Source organism: Oreochromis aureus, linkage group 17, assembly GCF_013358895.1.
Source record: "Oreochromis aureus strain Israel breed Guangdong linkage group 17, ZZ_aureus, whole genome shotgun sequence".
Classification (NCBI taxonomy): domain Eukaryota; kingdom Metazoa; phylum Chordata; class Actinopteri; order Cichliformes; family Cichlidae; genus Oreochromis; species Oreochromis aureus.
This window is the reverse complement of record NC_052958.1, coordinates 37,573,245-37,597,225: the sequence shown is the minus strand read 5'-3', so window position 1 is coordinate 37,597,225 and position 23,981 is coordinate 37,573,245. Positions and strand designations below refer to the sequence as shown.

General features: G+C 39.4%; 1 protein-coding gene across 5 annotated transcripts in view; it reads left to right on the top strand.

Moving 5' to 3' along the window:
- The window catches only part of LOC116316282 (DENN domain-containing protein 5B-like), an 80,284-nt gene extending 66,515 nt beyond the window's left edge, over positions 1 to 13,769 (top strand). For 3 of the 5 annotated variants that reach the window (XM_039600917.1, XM_039600919.1, XM_039600916.1), the window contains 9 exons: positions 1,762 to 1,883; positions 2,323 to 2,468; positions 4,446 to 4,487; positions 4,827 to 4,945; positions 5,693 to 5,880; positions 6,399 to 6,481; positions 7,003 to 7,129; positions 7,481 to 7,655; positions 10,434 to 13,769. In XM_039600917.1, the coding sequence (XP_039456851.1) occupies positions 1,762 to 1,883; positions 2,323 to 2,468; positions 4,446 to 4,487; positions 4,827 to 4,945; positions 5,693 to 5,880; positions 6,399 to 6,481; positions 7,003 to 7,129; positions 7,481 to 7,655; positions 10,434 to 10,617 (1,186 nt within the window). In that variant the 3' untranslated portion in view covers positions 10,618 to 13,769. The remainder of the gene's footprint in view (positions 1 to 1,761; positions 1,884 to 2,322; positions 2,469 to 4,445; positions 4,488 to 4,826; positions 4,946 to 5,692; positions 5,881 to 6,398; positions 6,482 to 7,002; positions 7,130 to 7,480; positions 7,656 to 10,433) is intronic. The other 2 variants (XM_031734826.2, XM_039600918.1) reach the window with 1 other exon arrangement.
- Positions 13,770 to 23,981: the final 10,212 nt, after the last annotated feature.

Here is a 23,981-nt window from a genome sequence, read left to right as displayed (position 1 = left end):
GCACATTTAAGATGCACTCACAGCACCCTGAGCCACACCAATGCAGCACTGGGAGTATTTTTCTGCCGTATTCATTTACGGAAGGTAAAGGTCCATCTGGCTGAATAACATTCCCACTTGTAATAAAGAATTCCACACTGTAGGCTGAAGTATAACTGTAGGCTTCCCTGCACTCCTCCATTTTGCCCATTCAAACAAAACAAAAGTGATTCAGTTCATGGTTAGGGCTCTCAAACTGTTAGTCTAGATCAGGGGTCAGCAACCTTTAACACCCAAAGAGCCACTTGGACCCGGTTTCCACCCAAAAGAAAACACTGGGAGCCGCAAATACTTTTTGAAATCTAAAATGAAGATGACACTGTATATATTGTTTTTTGTGCTTTGTGTGGACAACTAAAGTAAGTAAGTAAAGTTTATTTATTAAGCACTTTTCACAGACAGGCAGTCACAAAGCGCTGTACACAAATATTAAAATAAACAATACAATCAATAGACATTATACACAATGTAAAAGATCAAATGTAAATAATGTAAAGAATATAAAATACGTAGATCAACAAAAGGCTTGTTTGAAAAGAAAAGTTTTTAACTGCTTTTTAAAAGAATCCACAGAGCAACTAAGGTGTGTTGCTTATGTAATCCATGAAGTGTTACAGAGAAAATTACATTTTATTTATTTAATTAACACATTTTGAACTCTTAAAGAAATATAACAAAAGGAAAGACACCCAGCTGAACTAAAATGATCCATGTAGCAAACAAAAACTGTTGTGAGCCGCCACCCTTATATCTCCTTTGGGCTTTTGGAGCCTTGACCTGACTTTTAAAAAATTAATTGGAAAAAAAGCACTATGCTGCTGAAAAAAAAAGAGTAAAATAGATATTTGCAAAATTCTCCCCAAATATGTATTTTACCTGGTTAATGTGTGTGGCGGGGCGTGGGGAGTCGGACGCACCTGAGCGGCACCCGCAATCACGCCTCGCCGCCTTAACTTCTGTGCTCTCTCTGCTGTTGTGTTGGTGTGTGTCGGGCTGTGAGCTGAAAAGCTACAGCCGGCTGTATGCGTACAGCAACCGTGTGTGAAAAGTGGTCAATAAAGAGATGCTGAAAAGCATGTTCATGCAAACATCGTCGGGTCTGCCGTGATATGTTTACAATGAGACTTCTGGTCCCGAACCTCTGCGCACAGCGTCTGCTGCGGGGCTGTACGAAATCACTTTCATCTTTACGCAGGACTGTAAGCTGTCATCTGTGAGGCGTGAGCGGTGTTTGTTTTTAACATAGTTCACGGTGGAGAACAGCTGCTTACATAATGTGGATCCGAAGACCCATAATTGGCCTACCTGGGGTTGAAAGTCTCGATAAATGCACGGCGTTTCGGCGGGTATACCGGCTTCCGCGAGTGTGACGCTTATTTTGAGCGATGAAAAAATAATAAGATATAATTTTATTTTTATATTTGAAAATCACAATAATCTTCCAATTTAGAACTACGAGTTAAAAAAAGAACTAAACACAAATAAAATACACTTCAGCTAAATACTTCTAATTTATTTTCCCAAACCACCCGGAGCCGCAAAATAAAGACTAAAGAGCCGCATGCGGCTCCGGAGCCGCGGGTTGCCGACCCCTGGTCTAGATAATAACTAAATAACAAAAATAAAAAGTTATCTAAGGGTGCAAAAACAGTGGATGTTGATGAGGAGAGGAGATGTGATGTACTTTGCTGTATCTGAACCTGACTTGAATGACCGCCACAGGAAGCTGTACAAACGCTACGCCTTCCTGCGCTGTGAGGAGGAGAAGGAGCAGTTCCTCTTCCATTTGCTCTCTCTCAATGCTGTTGACTACTTCTGCTTTACCAGTGTCTTCACCACCATCAGTGAGTTTTCCATCAGCTACACATAACCTCTGACCTCTGGCCACCCACAGCAATGCTTTTCTTGAACAAAAGAAGTTTTAAGACGAGAAGCTTTAGGTGATTAGAAACAGCATATAGTGAAATAGAATTTTGCATTTAAATATGTCACATATCAATGTCTATTTTTGTGAACTGTATATATACACTCACACATATAAATGTATATTGGAACTGAAATTGTGTGTCAGCAGCATTTCTATAAAAAGAGGTCATCTGTGTTGTTTATAATGGCATGACATAACGTCAAACTGCTGTAAAGCTCTGCAGTCCTCCTGCACAACCCACTGAAGCCTTACAGTAAAAATGTCACTTACTTTATCCATAGAGCTACGGATCAATAGCTGACTGCAATTATTAAAGATTTAACACGTAAGGCTTCTTTTGCCTTTGCTTTTGGCAGTGATCCCATACCGAGTCGTCATCATCCCCATCAAGAAGCTGAGCAACGCTATGACCACGTCCAACCCCTGGGTGTGTGTCTCAGGGGAACTGGGAGACTCAGGCATCATGCAGATCCCCAAGAATGTATTAGAAATGACCTTTGACGTGAGTACTGTGACCTTTGACCTCCCACAAGTTGATCATGCTGTCAGCCACTTTGATGTTGTGTGCAGGCATTAAGTTTGTGTTTTCTATGTTTCACTCCTTGTCACCGTTTGTCAAACATCCCATGGTGCACTCCAGCTTATTTAAAGGCACGGTAATCAAAAATCAGTGTTTCTTAAAGGTAATGTAGATACACATGCTGCCAGTGTTTAAAGAGAATCCTTCATTCCAGAAGTCTCGGGAGAAGGCTCCAAAACATAAAGTGATATGCATTGGCTTCAGCATTTCTTGAATAGGCAATATTGGACTGGAGGAAGATTTTTTGGAGAGTTAGTTTCCATAACTTCTGGAGAAGGTTCTCCTGCTCTGTGTCCATATTGCACGATCAAAGGAGTTTCGCAGGTCTAAGAACTCAGGTTGGGCGAGTGGATGAATGTATCGACCATCGACGATAGGCCGAGCCTTTCGCTGATCATTTTTACAAGAGCCATTTATTTATTGGTCCATGAGTAAGTTTGCTAATAATGCTGGTTGAACCTAGCAGAAGCAGCCAATGGAAAAAATAATAGCGCTGTTTTAACAGCACACAGCAAAATCTCCAGTGTTAAATTAACACTGGAGAGTGTTTATATGTGTCCACACTGTTGAGTGTTAAATATAACACTGTTGAGTGTTAAATGAACACTTTTGACAGTGTTGTATTTTTAAAAGTAACCTAGTCAGTTTTCAAGATTTACAATGAATAAAACTGAGCAGTGCTGATTTTCTGAACACTGGAAAATAACTCAAAATGTTAGAAATATTCCAGTGTTAGAAAATCAGCACTGCTCTGTGTTAGTCATTGTAAATCTTGAAAACTGACTAGGTTACTTTTAAAAATACAACACTGTCAAAAGTGTTCATTTAACACTCAACAGTGTTATATTTAACACTCAACAGTGTGGACACATATAAACACTCTGTAGTGTTAATTTAACACTGGAGATTTTGCTGTGCACCGTCTTCCAGCTGCAGGCAAATGCAACCTCCTCAGAGTGCACCCAAATGCAGCGATTCATTTGCTTAAACTCATAACAGAAAGAAAGAAAGGCAGTAGCCTATGTTCAGAAAAAAACAAAAACTTTATTACATTATTTACATTTTAAAAACCTCACAAAAAAACCCACAATTTGAAACAAAGAAACTGGCTTCTTTTCCCCACTATAACTGTGTTCCAGTGTTGATCCGTCTTACACACCCGACAAAACAACAAATACAAAATTAAACACAAAGTACGTTAAAAATAAAATGTCTCCTCCAGCTAACATAAAAATAAATCTTTGACGTAACGTTAAGTCTTTTCTGCGATTTGGTGCATCTTAAATAAATGAATAATCCAAAAAGTAGCTGTAATAATACTGAAACAAACAAGAAAAGAAAGTAAAGTATTCCCTCCAAACAAAACGTATAAATTCACAAAAAAATACAAAAAAGTCACCTGGGCGAGTATATCGCCCATCCTTACTAAGAACCCCATTTAAAGCTGCTTTTTTAGTTCTAGAAGTGAACCAATTGTGGTCAATTTCAGCAGCATCTGTCATCACATCATTGAGCAGTCTACTGTAGGATCGGTCAATTCTTAAGCCCTAAAGAATTCTCCTTTTACCTCAAGAAATTTTCCATCAAGCAAGATTGATTATGAAATGATGTAGGTCATATTTTGACTATTCAGCCACTTTGTTTACTGCTTTACAGTTCAGGTCATTTAAATGTGAAGACCGCCCTCTAGTTGCACTTCTATGCAGTGCACTCCAATATACAAACTCCATCTCTGTAGCAGTTTAATAGAAATCAATTTTGTTTTACAGTGTCAAATCATACACATAGGATTTCTATGAGCCAAGTCTAGTTTGCATGCATGAGTGATGTTTTGGTTCTGTAGTCTATCTTTTTATTGTCCATTCTTTGTGTCTTAACGTATGTTTCCATCTCCCTCAGTCTGCTTTCAGGCCTCACACGCACATCTCTGCCATATTCAAGGTTAGGCAAAGCCCTTGCTCCACAGCTCCATCTCCCATCATCAACCGTATCCCTTTGAAATACTTGCTTTTCTTTTCTGTGTTTGACTTGCCCAAAGTTGGTCCTTTACCCTGCCAGAATGTGCTGCGTACTTGAGTGCTGACTGAAGTTGTGCTCTGTGTGTCTTTGCTGGAGCTATTAGGAAAATATGCTGAAGGAAATGTAAAAAAATAAATAAAAATAAAACGTTTGTGCCCAAATAACTCAATTAATCAGAGACAGACAAGTATATCATTCACAGTAATGAAAGAGAGTAGGATCTGATATTGTACTGATTAACTAGGTGCTCTCTGTGTTCAGTGTCAGAACCTGGGGAAGCTCACCACGGTGCAGCTGGGTCACGATAATGCCGGCCTCCTGGCTAAGTGGTTGGTGGACTGTGTGATGGTGCGGAATGAGATCACAGGACACACCTACAGGTGAGTAGAGGACCTGTCTTTGATTTGTTCTGTTGTTGTTACTCATTTAGCAAACTTCCCTCACATGCTTTTCTGTGCAGCCAAATTAGATTGTTGTAGAACTCAGACAACATTAAGACCAATAAGAGTGTAACTACCAGCCGATAAACCGTCCTGTCATGAGTGTAACTGCTGGCACACACGTGTCACACACTGGGCACTTTAATAGTTTGCTGTTTCTCTGCAGTTTTGATGAATTTAAAATGAAAATTAATGTCTAAAAGTGTTTTTTCTTGTTAGTGAGTTAAAAAAGGCATATTCATTCAGCATTATATTATATTATAGAGAAATGATTGTTAAATTAACTGGAATGTGTGGCTCACTGACAATATTGGAGGTAAATTTTGTTTGTATAACCCAATATGAGAAAATATTAAATCTATAAATTGTTTGTTTCTCATAACGTCAAAAAGCAGACAAAACATGCAAAAGACAAAGAGAGAAGATCAGAGCAGAGACGTGTGGAGAAAGAACAAACTGATATACGGATGAAAAATGTGTAAATTTCGCCTGCCTGCGTGTCTGAACCACATTTAGTACATCATCCTCTGATGCACACCAAGTACTAGTTAGTAGGAACCATTCTGCGTGTTTGTTGACAGCAAGTCAAATATAAAATATCTCCACTGAAAATCAGAAGAACAAATAAAAAAATGTCAACAGATGTAGAGCGTCGATGTGTAACCTCAGCACTTTGTTGTCCATCAGGTTCCCATGCGGTCGATGGCTCGGTAAGGGTGTGGATGACGGCAGCCTGGAAAGGGTCCTAATCGGGGAATTAGTGTTGCCCAGCGGAGAGGATGATTCTGCAAGGGCCTGCCGTACACCCCCGCTACAGCGTTCACCCTCCCAGGGCAGACGCATCAGCATCACATCGCTCACCGGACGAGATACCAGTCAGTAACTGTCAGCGTTCTCACACAACAGGAAATTTCTAATACTGAGAATGAAATGTTTTCATTTCCTGACAGGTTTTACCACACTCTCTGCTATTTGAAGTGCAGTATTTTAAATAGATTTTATCCACAGTAGGAACAAAAGATGGTCTGTGTGCAGTTACTCAGTCATCCACTACCTCACTAAACACTTTCAGAAGGCTCTATAGATCTTTTAATTATTTTAGATCTTTTATCTCATAATATCATCAAAATAAGACTGCCAGGCTTCCATTAAATGCTTTTTTAAAAACCCTTTCTGCAGTAGTTGTTTAAGCTGACAGGAACTAAATTATATAGGTAATTCTTAAAATGTGCACTCAAAGTGGTTTAAAGCTCAGACTTCCATTGCAGCTCAAAAATGCAGCGTTTCCAGGAAGGATGGTAGCTGCAGACATGTTAGCTGTTGCTACCTCAGGCTGTCAGAATTCAGAGGTCTATAGCAGTCTGTACTGATGCAGATGTTTTCCCCATTCTAGAGCTGAATTCAGCACAAATCCAAGAGGGGATTGGGGAGGCAGTGAACAACATAATCAAACACTTCCACAAACCAGAGAAAGAGGTCAGTGACTTTCAGCACTCTGAAATCCTTTTCTAATGAGTACGTGCTTAACTAGTGCCATGCTGTCTGTGAATTCTGAGCAGTGTGGGTTCTGTTTTCCTGTTTCCATCAGGGAGTGCATTCATTATGCTTCCATAAGTAAAGTTGTGCTTTGACCATAGAAAGTCTGAAAGAGTGATGATCTTTCAAGTTGTGTAGTCTAAAAGGAAACTAAAAGGTTTCCCACGAGACTTTCTCTGCAAAGGGCTGTAGTAATTTCTCTTCAGTGACAGTCTGTCAGAGGTACTCCAACATTCATCGGAATAGCGTAAATAGCAAAAAGTGTTAAGCCACTTAGATGATAGGGTGGAGTCCCAAGTTACCTGCTCACACAAGCAAGCTTAGTTACACTGTACATCTGCCCATATAGAACTAACTAGCAGATATGTGTGTACTAAGTAACAGACAAATAAAGTAACAGTATCACTTGCCAAATGTCAAACTTGCTTTTGTGCATTGACGTGTTGATGTGTGTTGCACAGAGAGGCAGTCTGACTGTTCTGCTGTGCGGGGAGAATAGCTTGGTTGCGGCTCTGGAACAGTTCTTCCATCATGGCTTCAAATCTGCCAGGCTCTTCCAGAAGACTGTGTTTGTGTGGGACTTTGTGGGTGAGTGTGAAGAGACAGCACACTCTACTGCTGATGAGGAAAACTATTTAGTTTGGCCCATGGCAGAAAATCAAGGGCTAGTAAACTGTGTTACAATGTGTACTGGTTTTACTGGATTAAAGAAAAAATTGTAATACCTTTTTATTCATGTGTCATGGTTTTTATACATGTTTGTAGAGGATTATACAGCATTTACAATTCTTTTTGTGTAATCTGGGCTTTCAAATGAATTGGTAACATAGCCTTCAGCCCAGTGTTCTCAGTTTGTTGAGCTGTTACACAACAGTGTAAGGAAGCAGAGAGCTTTAAGTAAACTGATACAGTGTGTGATGCTCCTCTAAAACCCTACAGAGAAGGCTGTTGCCTACATGGAGTCAGCTGACCAGATGGGAGACCTTCAGGAGACCACTGAGGCCATGAAGATGACCTGTCAGTCACTCTGTCATTACTTCAATGCGATCAACTCCACCTCCAGAAACATCGGCAAGGACGGAAAGTTCCAGTTGTTAGTCTGCCTCGGAGCCAGGTCAGTGAACTGTGAACTGCTCAGGTGTGGACTCTAATAGCATATTTTGATATGTGATTATTTGATCAGAAATTTGACATATTAAAAACATGTCACGATTGTAGTCAGAAGTTTTCATTTGTCCTGGATTTCATCTAGGGGAGGGGAGACAGAACAGAATAAATGCTCACTGTCGAGGAGAGTGCTGTGTGGCTGGCAGCAAATGCAGGACTCTCAGACGTCAAGAGTGAAACTCAAATAGCAGCTTTCATTCACAACAAAAAAAACCAAAACCTCAAAACTAGAAATTAAACTGGACTCCAGAACTAAATACTAAGAAACATGAACTAAGATTTAGTCAGGAACACAGACGGGAAACCACCAGCATGGAGAGGGTACAACATGACACAGAGCAAGGAAAACACAGGGCTTAAACACACACCAGAGTGATCAGGGAATGGGAAACGGGATTAATTAGCCATAACAAGAGAAAGGAGCACAGCACAGCAGGTGCTGGCAGCACGGTGGTTAGCACTGTTGCCGCACAGCAAGAAGGTCCTGAGTTCAATTCCACCATCAGGCCGGGGTCTTTCTGTGTGGAGTTTGCATGTTCTCCCCGTGTTTGCGTGGGTTCTCTCCGGGTACTCCGGCTTCCTCCCACCGTCCAAAGACATGCAGTTTGAGGGGATAGGTTAATTGGATAATCCAAATTGTCACTAGGCGTGAATGGTTGTCTGTCCCTGTGTGTTGGCCCTGCGACAGACTGGCGACCTGTCCAGGGTGTACCCTGCCTCTCGCCCTATGACAGCTGGGATAGGCTCCAGTGACCCTGGAAAGGATAAGCGGAAGCGAATGGATGGATGGATGGATGGAAGAGAAAGGAAGCAAGACTAGATCCATTGACATGAGACAAGGGACCGCCAAAATAAAACAGGAAGTGTAACACAGAGATGTGGACTGAGACAGAGAGACATGGCTGACCGGGAAGACAGAGGGAACATGAGGACAAGTGTGACAAGACGAGGAACACGAGACAGGCAAAATGACAGAAACCAAAATCCTAGGACTAAAAATATAACACAGCAGAACCAAAACCCATGAATTACAATAATTAAAGAATATAACTAGAGCACACATAAACACTGGGTCACAGGCCCGGCACCGTGACACTTAGCCTGTTTTCTTTTTTTTGCTTTGCTTCTCTTCACTGTGGAAGAGAGGCAGAAATTAATGATAATTAAATGCAAAGTGGTGTATAAATACATGGTGAGTGAAAAGAGGTGAGTGAAGAAGAAAGGCACAATGCATCATGGGAAGCCCCTAGGAGCCTAGCATCATAATTAAAGAAGGGTCACCTGATACAGCCCCAACTACAACTTTAATGAGAAAGGAAAGTTTTAAGCTTAATCTAAGTAGAAAGCCTGTTTTTCTCCTGAATCCAAACTGAAAGCTGAGGGTTCTGCCTCCCATTCTACTTTTAATGCCCTAGGAACTAAAAGTAATCCCACAGTCTAAGCGCAAAGTGCTCTTTTGAGATGATATAGTACTTGGAGCCAGGGAGCCAGGGAGGGGACCTTCAGTGGATTCTGCACATTCCCAGTCAGCAGAGACTTCAGTGGGTCCTGCACAGTCTGAACATGAGCAGCCAGAAGCCGAGCCAGAGGGTCCCATGTTGTCTGAGCCAGATGGCTGCTACTTTCAAAACTAGCAGATTGTTGTGCTTCACCATCAGTTGCTTTAAATTCAGCTACCAGCTCGGCTGTCCCTCAGCTGCCAGTCTCCTGGCCTTTCTCCTTGTCCTCGGCCTCCTCCCAAGTATTGCTGGCCTCCCGCTTGGCCACCAGATGGCCTCTGCCGTAGCTGCTGCTTCCCTGCCTTGCCTCACCATCGCCGGCCAAGTCATCTCTGGTAGTCCACCGTCTTCATTGCTGGGCTCCTGTTCTGTCTTCTTATGGACAGCCTGCTCTCAAGACTCCTGAGGGTTTCCTTTGTTCTCCAGAGGGGCTTCAGCTTGTCTGCTTCTGGCCTCTTTTCCAAGTCTCTGCCTTCATTGCCGGCCCTCTGTTGAGCCTCCGGAGAATTCCACCTGTCATGCTTCATCTCAATACCAGACCCAGTAATCCACATTGCTTATCTTTTTAGTCCTGTTGAAAATCTGCAGTCTCACCACTGATTAACATTTAAGTTGATTTAACTCTTACTACATTTAACTGACACAGACTCTACACGTATTTACATAACTGCTTACTTATCATATTGTTTATAGCATAAGCACACACATTTACTATTTGTTAATTCAGTTCACACTACACATATTAAATTGTCTGTCTCATTATTACAGTTAATTAAAACTAAAGCTAAAACTACTGTCGGTATGCAGAAAAATATTGTTCACTGAAATGAAAATGAAACTGGACTCTTGAATAAGACAAAACCAAATCATATTGTGTGTTCAACTAAAACTAAACTAAACAATAAACAGGAGATGTCCTTGGGTTGAGTCTCTGTCAGTGTGGTCAAGATTGTCACCCCAGCAATGGGAGGCTTTGTGTAGCTCAAACTGAAACTAATTCAGTTCAGTTGTATTTATATAGTGCCAGTCGCCTCGAGGCACTTTATCTTGTGACATAATGAATAAAAATAATCAAACCAAACTGAAACTAACATTTTTTAAAAACTAAATTGAATTAAAAATTGAAATTTAAACTGTGATAAACTGTGAAGTTTTAATAATTCTGATCTGCAATAATTCAGTTAATAGTAATTTTGCTTCATTTCTCTTCACTGTTTGCCCCACAGAGACCGCCTGCTGCCCCAGTGGCTCCCCCTGCTTGTGGAATGTCCAGTGATCCTGCAAATGTATGAGGACACAGCAATGCTCAGAGACCCTTCCACTCTCAATACCCTTATAAGCGTCCTTGAGACACTGCACGACTTCTCCATCACACTGGAAGCCTCACTGGTCAAAGGCATCAACCTTTAGCTCCACAGGACTCCGGTTATTTTTCTGTCCTCCTCTTCAGTTCACTCTGTCCGTCTAACTGTTAGCTCCCTGGCCTTGGGATTAGATGGATGATAGGGTTTGGAGGACATTAAATTGAAAGGACAATTTGGGAACCAAAGCAATAAGTTCCACATGTTCTCATGTTGCTTGATTCTTCATGGGAGATGCTAAAATTTGTGGGTGAGCCATGAGCTTGGATGCAGTATTTCCACTCTTCCTGTGAATTTCAAAGACTTTTTAAGGCCAGACCAAGGATCTGTAGCTTTTTACTTGATAAACTAATACTGTTCATCACAGTGCACAAGTTTCTGCAGACATATCAGGTTTTAGAAGCACTTCCTGCCTTCCATGTATCCTATGTCATTTCAGTACACTTGGAAAATGACTGTTTGGCTTCCTGCTCACATAAAACTCAAGCTGTAAGTCAAAAATCTGTTTCAAAAAGACTTTTGCAAAGCAGTTATTCACTGTCATGTTTGAGGGAACTACTTTTTATATTCCCAAAAACTGTTCATCTGGACGTAGCGGTGGCCAAACGTACGACTGAAGAAGTCACTTGGATGAGTGACGAAACGTCCAGATGAACAGAATCCGCTTTGTGGGATTTCCTTACCTTGATGATTGAGCATGCATCAAAATACTTTCTATATTGTTTTTGCTTTAAGGTCTTTTCTAGGCTGCAGGATTGTCGTTGCTAATATGAATCACGGCATCGTTCTGCCTTATTGATTCTCTTGATGTACTGAAATATGGCTGCTTGGAAGAAAAACAAAAAATTGAGTGCATGCTGAAATGACAGCATAGAAACATAACTGTAGCAGCAGACATGTAACAGCTGTGTGTAGCATAGCCCCCTTCAGTTGGTACGAGTAGATGCATTATCTTACCTGTAGCTGTTGGTTATAGTACCATCAACCTAACTGTTGTTAGCGTGAGCGAGAATGCTTTTGTGCACAGAAAGAATACGATGCCATGAAGAGACTGAGGGATCACTGACACAATAGAATAAGGATTTTTTCAATGACAGACTCAGTTTTAAGAGTTTAACCTGTGGCTAAACTCCTACCTACATTATGCATCTACGTCTCACTTCACAGATGTACGCATTTAAGATCAAGTTTTAAGGCTGTGTGCCTTACAAACTCATTTACACTATCTGCTTACACACAAATTCATTTATGATTTCTTGCCAGTTTGCCAGTTTCAACAACTAAGTAACAGCTAAACTGTAACATACAGGCTCATCTAAGAATGAAAAATGAATTTCAGCCGTTCCTCATGGTTGTTATCCAGTCATCTTAAAGTAGACCTATTCTTCTCATTTCCAGCTCTGTGTCTTTATTCTGAGGCTTACTAATAGCATTTAAAAAAGAAAATGTTTTCAATTGTCTTATGTTGACCCTTCTGTGTAGATCCCTTGCTAAATCTAGTGTGTGAAATGAGCCTTTTGACTCCTGTTTGTCCGTTGTATTTTAATTGGGCATAAGCTCTATGGAGCCTACACAAACAGGCTGATGTCAGCTCGTTGTGAAAGTATGAGTAGGCTGAAGCCTGGAATCTTGTGAAACGTATAACAATATAAAGCTCCCTTGTTCAGAAAGAGTTGCAAACACATATTAGATTTGGCAGATTTTTGTTGTTTTTTATAAAGACTGGATGCTCTTCCTGATGCACTCCAAGGGATTTATGCCTTTTCCTTGAAACCAGCGTGTGTGGGCCAAAAGTGTGAACCCCTACACTATGGAGATACCTAACACATTAACAATATACGACAGAAATTAATTCAAGCATAACATTAATGAATTAAAGTCCTGGCAGTTATTAAACTTTTCCACAAAACAACAAAAACAATAATCAGTATACACAGTTCACTGCATAATTCATATCATACATCAGGAATAACCTGAAATTTTAGAATGTTTACTTCACAAAATGACGTTACTATAAACACGACTGATGTAATAGTACCCATTTGTCACAAATTAGTATTGATTATTGTTTTTATGACTTATTTATTCATCTACCCAAAACGTAACAGAATAGCAATAAAAGTATCGTACCATCTTTGACGTGTGTACTAAAGCATAGGAAGCGAGAAGTAGCAGGTTTATGGTCTTAACAACTTTCATGCTTGTGTATGTGTCATGATTCCCCGTAAAGTCCCACTTCAAGCCAGTCACAGGTTACGTTTTTAGTCCCTGTGTAACAGCCCCAATAGCACTGGCTGTTTATACACTTTTTAAAATCTAGATTTTATTCTTTGTAATAAAGCAAACTAGCCAATTGTCCCTTCTTCCAGTATTCATGCTAAGCTAAATGTTCTTTAATTGTTAAAAGGGGTTTTTATGTAAACCGCAGACTTGTCATAAATGGATGAATTTCACAATTAGAATTGTTAACCTTGTTTTCTGTGGTCCATAAATGTGTCATGAAGGAACGCGCCATATTTTTGTTTCACCTCCTCTAAATGTGTTCAAAATTTAAATATTTTTTGGCAGCAGAGAGTAAAATGTCTAGAAATGTGTATTTTGGGCAGATGTCTTATCTTTGAACTTTTGCAGCATTAGCAGTTTTGCAAGTGTTGCCTCTTACTAAACTTCTGGTGTACATGTTGTCAACGCATGATGTCATTTAAGCCTCAGCTGTATTCATGTGGCACTCTAATGGATTATAAATAGCAGTGGAGTGTATCTGCTTTGTTACGACAAAATGTGGACACGGTTGCATTTCTGCTGTTTCCAGAACGGAGTATGTGATGGGCAACACATCCTGCCTTCCTGTGTTTTTAATTTATATTGATTTTGACTGTCTGACAGCAGCACTGGTGTTTTATGGCGGACAAACCTGTGGAGTAAGTCGATGCATCCTATGCACCTTTAAAGTAACCACTATATCTCATTAATGTGCCCCTGGTAATTAACCTGTGGGACTATTGACAGCTCCAAAGCACAGCAGTGGATTCCTCCACCTCTTCCTGGATTTCTTTATGTACGGACTATTTTTCTGGCGGCACCAGAGACGACATGTGGAAGATGACCATCCACCCTAGTAGTCGCATTTCATGTCAGCATTGGGACTGACTGCTCTCTACTGATATTTATTGTTCCTCAATAAAACACCCAAGTCTAAGATGTGTGTGTGACATGTATAATTTTGAAATATAATAATATTATAAAATAAAATATATTTAAAGCCAGGAAGGCACCACTTTTAGACTCAGTTGCTTGCTAATCTTGAGCAAAGTTTTAGTAGAGGTTACACTGGCTGTTGCTTATTTTATTTTGCATGTGTATTGCTTATTGGATAAATAAAGTATTTATCTCATGTCAGTCAAAAATGTTGCCAAAAATCCTCTTTGTAATCTTGTTATCCTGTTGTAGCTAATGAATTTCTCCTTTGGCGGAGTAGAGGTTTTTTTTCAGCTTCACAGATAGTTATATAACACATGCAGTGCTTTACCTGCTTGCAAGAGAGAGACTCATTAGACATCATGTTTAAAAGATTTTTAGGCCGAAGTGCAATAAACTCAGAGTTGTCGGAATTTAAAAGTAGCAAATTATGGATGCCTGTAGTTTAACTAGTTGATTTGTGTCATCTGGATGTGTGTATCACCTCCATAGTAAAAAACATTTGATATGTCTTTTCATTGTTCTGTGTACGGGAAACTCTGATCATGTGAAAAGCATTGGTCCCAGCATAAAACTAAGTTAAATTCCATAACCAGCTTTTTGTGTGTGTGTCATGGAGTTCCTGTCTGTCTACATCTCAGGATTTCTTCCTGGTATCTAACAGCAGACAGAGTACTTTTTGGCAAACTGTCCCAAACCAAACTGATTATACTGGATGATGTTACTGGCTGCACAATGTTGACTCCTCAGACTCGTTCAAGTAAAATGCTAATTTATGCTTCTTAACTGGACAGATTGGTACTCTCCAAGTTTAGCTGACTTGTTTGAGAAGTGTACTTCACGTGTAGCTCTATATCACCACCTGTTTGAGATGACATCTTTGGTAAGTGTGGAATGTCATAAGCAATGAAGATCAGTTCTGTGGATTCTGGAGCAGGACAACACAATTTCAGTTCAGTTCATTTTTATTTCAAACATATACATTCACCAACATATCATAAAATCTTTCCATGCAGTTGTTTGAAAAGGAGTAGGCAGAAGTATATATTTAGCCCTATCCCCTCAGGATTACATCCTCATCATCTAAATTTGAACAACAAAAATGTATACAATGCCTTTAACTTAGAACATAACATCACAAAAAAATATTTTCTCATATTCAACTAAAACTGTATTTAGATTTGCTAATTTGCAGAAGAAAAAAATAAACATCACTTTGACTGCTGTCTTGGGTTAATTGCATTTTCTTCATTCTTATACTTATTTAAAATTTCTTTTTTGAGTTTTATTTTAAACTGGTTTATATCACTACACTACATTGGATTGGGAGCATCCCTTTCCTTGCCTTATATATTATTTGCACTGTTTTAAACTTCACCAGATCCTGGAATTTTATAGCTTGCGTCTTAATAAAAAGTGTGTTTGTGTGAGTCCTATACCCCTCCTGATTTATTAGTCTAACAATAATAATAATGATAATAATAATAATAATAATGGATTGCATTTTTATAGCGCTTTTCTAGGCACCCAAAGTGCTTTACAATTCCACTATTCATTCACTCTCACATTCACACACTGGTGGAGGCAGCTACAGTTGTAGCCACAGCTGCCCTGGGGCAGACTGACAGAGGCGAGGCTGCCATATCGCACCATCGGCCCCTCTGGCCATCACCAGTAGGCGGTAGGTGAAGTGTCTTGCCCAAGGACACAACGCCCTTTTCTGCATTATGATTATAGTCTGAATATTACTTTTATATGTATTTCCCCAAACCTCTACACAATAACTCATGTATGGTAATAGTAAAGCACAATATAACATATACAATGTTTTCCTATCCAGAAATTGTTTTACTTTCCCCAAGACAGCAATGCCCCGAGCTAACTTTCCCCTCACATAAGTGATGTGTGATTTCCAACAGGCCTTAAGATCAATGATCATGCCAAGAAATTTTATGGTGTTAACCCTTTCGAGATATACATTATCAACACAAATTTCAATGTTAATGTTTTTCTTATAGTTTCCGAATAAATGGTAAAAATAAAAATGGTAAATGGCCTGTATTTATATAGCGCTTTACTAGTCCCTAAGGACCCCAAAGCGCTTTACATATCCAGTCATCCACCCATTCACGCACACATTCACACACTGGTGATGGCAAGCTACATTGTAGCCACAGCCACCCTGGGGCGCACTGACAGAGGCGAGGCTGCCGGACACTGGCGCCACCGGGCCCTCTGACCACCACCAGTAGGCAACGGGTGAAGTGTCTTGCCCAAGGACACAACGACCGAGACTGTCCGAGCCGGGGCTCGAACCGGCAACCTTCCGATTACAAGGCGAACTCCCAACTCTTGAGCCACGATCGTTTCCGAATAACATAAATTTTGTTCTATTTAAATTTAATGACAATTTGTTTCTATCAAACCACTTCTTTAATATCTAACTCCTGTGTGATCACCTCCAAAACCTGTTGAAATTCCACACCTGAACAAAGTATATTGGTATCATCTGCAAAAATTACAAACTTTAGTATCTTCGATACTTTACAAATATCATTTATATACATAATAAACATTTTCGGACCCAATACTGATCCTTGAGGTACTCCACATTCAGTATCCATCAGTTTAGATTTAAACTCACTTATTTGTACATATTGCTGTCGATTCATCACATAGCTCTTTATCCAATCCAGTACTACACCCCTAAACCCATATTTTTCTAGTTCGATTATTAGAATTTTGTGGTCAACAGTATCAAATGCTTTTTTTAGATCTAGAAAGACTTCAAGTGCATACTTCTTGTTATCCACACATTCTATTATTTCTTCCATTAAATCCATTAATGCCAAAACTGTTGATCTATTATTTCTAAACCCATACTGGCAATTCGCCAACAATCCATGTTTATCCACAAAGCTATCAAATCTTTTTATAAATAGTTTTTCCAGTATCTTAGAAAACTGGGAGAGTACCGACACTGGTCTATAATTTGTAAAACAATGCTTTTCACCTGATTTATAAATGGGAATAATTTTTGCAACTTTCTTTTTTTGTGGAAAAACCCCTTCCTGGAAAGACAAATTAAAAATATATTGTAGCGGTTTTACAATACCACCAATTACTCTCTTTACCGTTACCATATCAATATCATGACAGTCAGTACTCGTTTTGTTCTTAAGTCCACTGACAATATCATGTATCTCCTTCTCTTCCACTGCTCTTAAAAACATTGAACTTGCATTCCTTTCAATGTTTCCTCCAGTCTCCCTTTCTATCATATCAACCTTTATTTCCGCTGCCAGTTTTGGCCCTATAGTTACAAAAAATTCATTAAATCCATTTACTACTTCGTTCATTTTACTAATAGTATTTGTCCCTTCCATAAAATACCCAGGGTAGTCATTAGTCCTTGGTCCATTTTTTATTATACTATTTAATACATTCCATTTCCCTTTCATGTTATCGTTATTATTTTCTAACTTTTTGATGAAGTATTCTTTTTTACAAGTTCTCATTATGTTAGTTAATTTATTTTTATACGTTTTATATTTCTTTTCAGATTCTATAGTTCTCTTTTTAATGAATTCTCTATATAAGGTGTTCTTTTTTTTTTACACGCATTTTGCAGTCCCTTCGTCATCCATGGTCTTCCTGCATACTTATCTTTCCTGTTCACTTCAATGACTAGGCTGTTTTTCTCTAGTAAGGCCATGAACAATGTTCCCTCTAATTTTTCATGTGTCTGAGTGAACACACAAACTCCCTGAGCGTCCCTTGGACCACTGTGAGCGACATCAGACGTGTGCACTGTGGTCACGCCAATTCAATTCAATTCAATTCAATTTTATTTATATAGCGCCAAATCACAACAAAAGTCGCCTCAAGGCGCTTTATATTGTACAGTAGATCGCACAATAATAAATACAGAGAAAAACCCAACAATCATATGACCCCTATGAGCAAGCACTTTGGCGACAGTGGGAAGGAAAACTCCCTTTAACAGGAAGAAACCTCCGGCAGAACCAGGCTCAGGGAGGGGCGGCCATCTGCTGCGACCGGTTGGGGTGAAAGAAGGAAAACAGGATAAAGACATGCTGTGGAAGAGAGACAGAGATTAATAACAGATATGATTCGATGCAGAGAGGTCTATTAACACATAGTGAGTGAGAAAGGTGACTGGAAGGAAAAACTCAATGCATCATGGGAATCCCGGCAGCTCACGTCTATTGCAGCATAACTAAGGGAGGATTCAGGGTCACCTGGTCCAGCCCTAACTATATGCTTTAGCAAAAAGGAAAGTTTGAAGCCTAATCTTGAAAGTAGAGATAGTGTCTGTCTCCTGAATCCAAACTGGAAGCTGGTTCCACAGAAGAGGGGCCTGAAAACTGAAGGCTCTGCCTCCCATTCTACTTTTAAATACTCTAGGAACAACAAGTAGGCCTGCAGTGCAGAGAGCGAAGTGCTCTAATAGGGTGATATGGTACTACAAGGTCATTAAGATAAGATGGGGCCTGATTATTTAAGACCTTGTATGTGAGGAGCAGGATTTTGAATTCAATTCTGGATTTAACAGGAAGCCAATGAAGGGAAGCCAACACAGGAGAAATCTGCTCTCTCTTTCTAGTCCCTGTCAGGACTCTTGCTGCAGCATTTTGGATCAGCTGAAGGCTTTTCAGCGAGTTTTTAGGACATCCTGATAATAGTGAATTACAGTAGTCCAGCCTGGAAGTAATAAATGCATGAACTAGTTTTTCAGCATCACTCTGAGACAGGATATTTCTAATTTTAGAGATGTTGCGCAAATGGAAGAAAGCAGTCTTACATATTTGTTTAATATGTGCGTTGAAGGACATGTCCTGGTCAAAAATGACTCCAAGGTTCCTCACAGTGTTACTGGAGGCCAAGGTAATGCCATCCAGAGTAAGAATCTGCTTAGATACCATATTTCTAAGATTTTCAGGGCCGAGTACAATAACCTCAGTTTTATCTGAATTAAGAAGCAGAAAGTTAGCGGCCATCCAGGTCTTTATGTCTTTAAGACATTCCTGCAGTTTAACTAATTGGTGTGTGTTACCTGGCTTCATGGATAGATAGAGCTGCGTGTCATCTGCATAGCAGTGAAAATTTATGCTATGTCTTCTAATGATGTTGCCTAAGGAAGCATGTATAATGTAAATAGAATTGGTCCTAGCACTGAACCCTGTGGAACTCCATAATTGACCTTAGTGTCTGAAGAGGACTCTCCATTTACATGTACAAATTGGAGTCTATTAGATAGATATGATACAAACCACTGCAGCACAGTACCTGTAATACCTACAGCATGTTCTAATCGCTCTAATAGGATATTATGGTCAACAGTATCGAATGCAGCACTGAGGTCTAGCAGGACAAGCACAGAGATGAGTCCACTGTCAGAGGCCATAAGAAGATCATTTGTAACCTTCACTAAAGCTGTTTCTGTGCTGTGATGAGCTCTGAAACCTGACTGAAACGCTTCAAATAAGCCATTCCTCTGCAGATGATCAGTTAGCTGTTTGACAACTACTCTTTCAAGGATTTTTGATATGAAAGGAAGGTTGGAGATTGGCCTATAATTAGCTAAGACAGCTGGGTCTAGAGATGGCTTTTTAAGTAAAGGTTTAACTACAGCCAGCTTGAAGGCCTGTGGTACATAGCCGATTATTAGAGATAGGTTGATCATATTTAAGATCGAAGAATTAATTAATGGCAGGACTTCTTTGAGCAGTTTTGTAGGAATGGGGTCTAAAAGACACGTTGATGGTTTGGAGGAATTAATTATTGAAGTTAACTCAGAAAGATCAATTGGAGAAAAAGAGTCTAACTTAACATTGATGGTACTAAAAGTAGCTGTAGATAATATTACATCTGTGGGATGATTATTGGTAATTTTTTCTCTAATGATAAAAATTTTATTTGTGAAGAAGTTCATGAAGTCATTACTAGTTAACGTTAAAGGGATTGTTGGCTCAGTAGAGCTCTGACTTTTTGTCAGCCTGGCTACAGTGCTGAAGAGAAACCTGGGGTTGTTCTTATTTTCTTCAATCAGTGACGAATAGTAAGATGTTCTGGCTTTATGGAGGGCTTTCTTATAAAGCAGCAAACTATTTCTCCAGGCTAAATGATGATCCTCTAAATTTGTGACACGCCATTTCCTCTCCAGCTTACGAGTTATCTGCTTTAGGCTACGTGTTTGAGAATTATACCACGGAGTCAGGTACTTTGGATTTGAGGCCTTAGTTTTCACAGGAGCTACAGTATCCAGAGTCGCATGCGTAGTGAGGAGGTAAAATTATTAACAAGATAATCGACCTCTGTTGGAGTAGCGTTCAGATAGCTGCTCTGCTCTATGTTGGTACAGGGCATTGAAGATGATAACAGTGGGTGGATTATATTCTTAAACTTAGTTACAGCACTTTCAGAAAGACATCTACTGTGATAAAGTCTACTCTCCACTGCTGTGTAATCAATTATTGTAAATGTAAATGTTATCAGGAAATGATCAGACAGCAGAGGGTTTTCAGGAAACACTGTTAAATGTTCAGTTTCTATGCCATATGTTAAAACAAGATCTAGAGTGTGATTAAAGTGGTGGGTGGGTTCTTTACATTTTGAGAGAAGCCAATTGAGTCTAATAACAGATTAAATGCGATGTTGAGGCTGTCATTTTTAGCATCTACATGGATGTTAAAATCACCCACAATAATTATTTTATCTGAGCTGAGCACTAAATCAGATAAAAAGTCTGAGAAATCAGAGAGAAACTCTGTGTAAGGCCCAGGTGGACGATAGATGATAACAAGTAAGACTGGTTTCTGAGTTTTACAGCTGGGGTGGACGAGGCTAAGCATCAGGCTTTCAAATGAATTAAAAGTCTGTCTTGGTCTTTCGTTAATTAATAGGCTGGTGTGAAAAATTGCTGCCACACCGCCCCTCGGCCTGTGCTTCGAGGTTTCTGGTAGTTAGAATGACTCGGGGTGTTGATTCATTTAAACTAACATAATCATCCTGCTGCAACCAGGTTTCTGTAAGGCAGAGTAAATCGATTTGTTGATCAATTATTAAGTCATGTACTAACAGAGACTTGGAGGAGAGAGACCTAATATTTAATAATCCACATTTCACTGTTTTACTCTTTGGTTCAGATGTGGATACTGTATTGTTCTTTCTTTGTGATTTTTATGTTTAAGTTGTTTATTGCTGGTTTTGGTTTGTTTTTTGTCTTTTGGGAGCTGACACAGTCTCAATGGAGATGGGGTTTTGGGGGGTAGCAGGAGGAGAGAAGCTGCAGAGAGGCGTGTAAGACTGCAACTCTGCTTCCTGGTCCCAACTCTGGATAGTCATATTTTGGGGGGTTTAATAAATTGGTCCATATTTCTAGAAATGAGAGCTGCTCCATCCAAAGTGGGATGGATGCCGTCTCTCCTAACAAGACCAGGTTTCCTCCAGAAGGTTTGCCAATTATCTATGAAGCCCACATCGTTTCTGGGACACCACTCAGACAGCCAGCAATTTAAGGAGAACATGCGGCTAAACATGTCACTCCTGGTCTGATTGGGGAGGGGACCAGAGAAAACTACAGAGTCCAGCATCTAATCCATCCAAGTTACATGGTTTATTAAAATAATCAAATTACAGCATTTACATTTATGTTAGACTACTTTTAATTAACTGCTTTAGCCCACTTACAATGAAAATGTAAAAAATCCTGTTCATGACCTGTGTAGTATGTTAACACTATTGGAAGTAAAAATAACTTGAACTCCAATTTTGAAAACACAACTTACTTTCTTTCTTTTTTTTTCATAAAGCTCTGACTTGTATTATGAGTCTGTGGTCTGGGAGAGAGTCCTGTAACTCTGTCTGCCAAATACAGTATATAATGACCAATGTTGGGCAATTAATTATATAGTTACTTCTTCAAAAAAGTAACTCAGTTTGGCAAACAACAAAGTTTTTTGCAGCTATTTATTTTTTTAATGCAGCCAAGGCGTTTTTAAATAAACATTTCAAACTATTTACAGAACAATCAGCTGTTCTGCATCAAATCTGATGCCACACAAATTATTTGTGCCACTCCAAAAAATCATTTCTGTCCACTATGAGATAAAGGAGAACAACAGCCTGATACCTGCAGGCCTGACAACAGGAGATGTATCACTGCTGTAACACCTGTAACATTCAGCAGCCGCCTCATTGTTCTGACACACACAAAACTATTGACTACACTACACACTAACTACACACTAACTACACACTAACTACACAAGATTTGCGCTAAACGTCTCAAATCTCTCACATCTCAGAACACCGCCGTCACTCCTAAAACTTCCCCCCCGTTTCTTAACAACTAGATGCCACGTTGCCATATCATTTTTTGATTGGTCGACATGGTACTTTTGTCGACCAATAGGAAAGGCTTGGGAGGGGGTTGTTTTTGCTCACAGGCTTTCGAGCGTTTTCCTTATAAATCGCCGTTTTTACCGTTTCTTCCCGCAGTAAATATAAACAACGATAGTATTCAGGAAGAAAACCAAACATTGCAGATATTTTTTTATCATAACTCTGGTTTTACGTGGCCGATCAACACAATTTAAAAACTGGTATAAAGTCCACACTTTTCCAGTCAGTTGTTCCGTCTGTCCTGCTCACATCTCCAATGGTTGTACACGTTGTCATTAATGTGGCTTCACTCCACATCAGCCACGCCGCTTTGCTAGCTAAAACACCGGTGTCGGCACATAAGGACGCTGTCATAGCCTGTCAGCGACGTTGATTGGCTGCATATATACGAATGTGAATCGCATTATTGGTTGGACTATAGCGGGGTGCCCAATCCCAGTCCTCAAGAGCTACTGTCCTACAGCTTTTAGATGCATCCCTACTCCAACACAGCTGAATCAAATGGTTTGATTACCTCTTCTGTATGCCACCAAGTTTGGCAAAGGCCTGATAACAAGCCATTCATTTGATTCAGGTGTGTCTGACCAAGGATGCATCTAAAAGCTGTAGGACGGTAGCTCTCGAGGACTGGGATTGGGCACCCCTGGACTATAGGATAAGGTGGCATCGTTCTAATCCCATACAGGAGCAGCCAGTCACTCACTGACTAACGCTGCAAAACAGAATTGTTAAAGTTTTAATTTTAATTTCAATTCAGGTTAGATTTTTTTTGTGCGCAACGCAGATTTTCTGTGCGCAGAGACCGTGCCAGCAGTGCGCAATTGCGCACGTGCGCAGCTTAGAGGGAACATTGGCCATGAATATGCTTAAGAATGCCTCATAGGCTTTATTGACATCCTTGTGTTTATATACAATAGTCCAATCTTGTTTTATTAACTCATTTTTGAGACACTGTATTATCTTTTCTGTTCTAATTCTTTTATATATCATCTTACATTCATTTCTATGAACTTTATAACAACAGTCATAAGTTACAAAAACTGGTAAGTGGTCACTTATATCATTTATCAATATCCCCCTTTTTATATTTTCTTCCATTACATTTGTAAAAATATTATCTAATAGAGTTGCACCATTAGTGGTTATTCTCGTCGGTCTTGTTATCAGGGGAAATAATCCCATACAATACATTGAATCAATAAATTCTTCAATGCTCTTATTATGATTTGGGTTCAATAAATCAATATTAAAGTCTCCACAAACAAACATTTTTTTCTGATTGATATTTGTATATAAGTCCTCCATAATGTCCTTAAAAGTCTCAATCTTTGACCCTGGTGTTCTATATATGCAACTGACAATCATATTTTTCTGTTTTTTCACATTTATTTCCACTGTTATACATTCCACCACTCCATCTACCACCTTCGTCATTCTTCTCATTTTTTCAAACCTTAAATTTTTATCAACATAGAGTGCCACCCCACCTCCTTTTTTATTAGTCCTATCTAAGTGAAGGAATTCATATCCCTCTATCTCAAAATCTTCTTCTTTTCCAGTGTTTATCCAAGTCTCTGATATTGCAATCACATCAAATGGTTGATTAAACTGTGCTATATATTCTTTAATAAATTGAAAGTTTGCATATAGACTTCTACTATTAAAATGAACCATGATTATATTCTTACCCCGCTCTATATTGCTATTAAATTGTTCCATTGTATAATAATTACAGTCCTTTAACATTTTGGTAAAACTATTACAGTCAGGATCTATATTGCTATCATA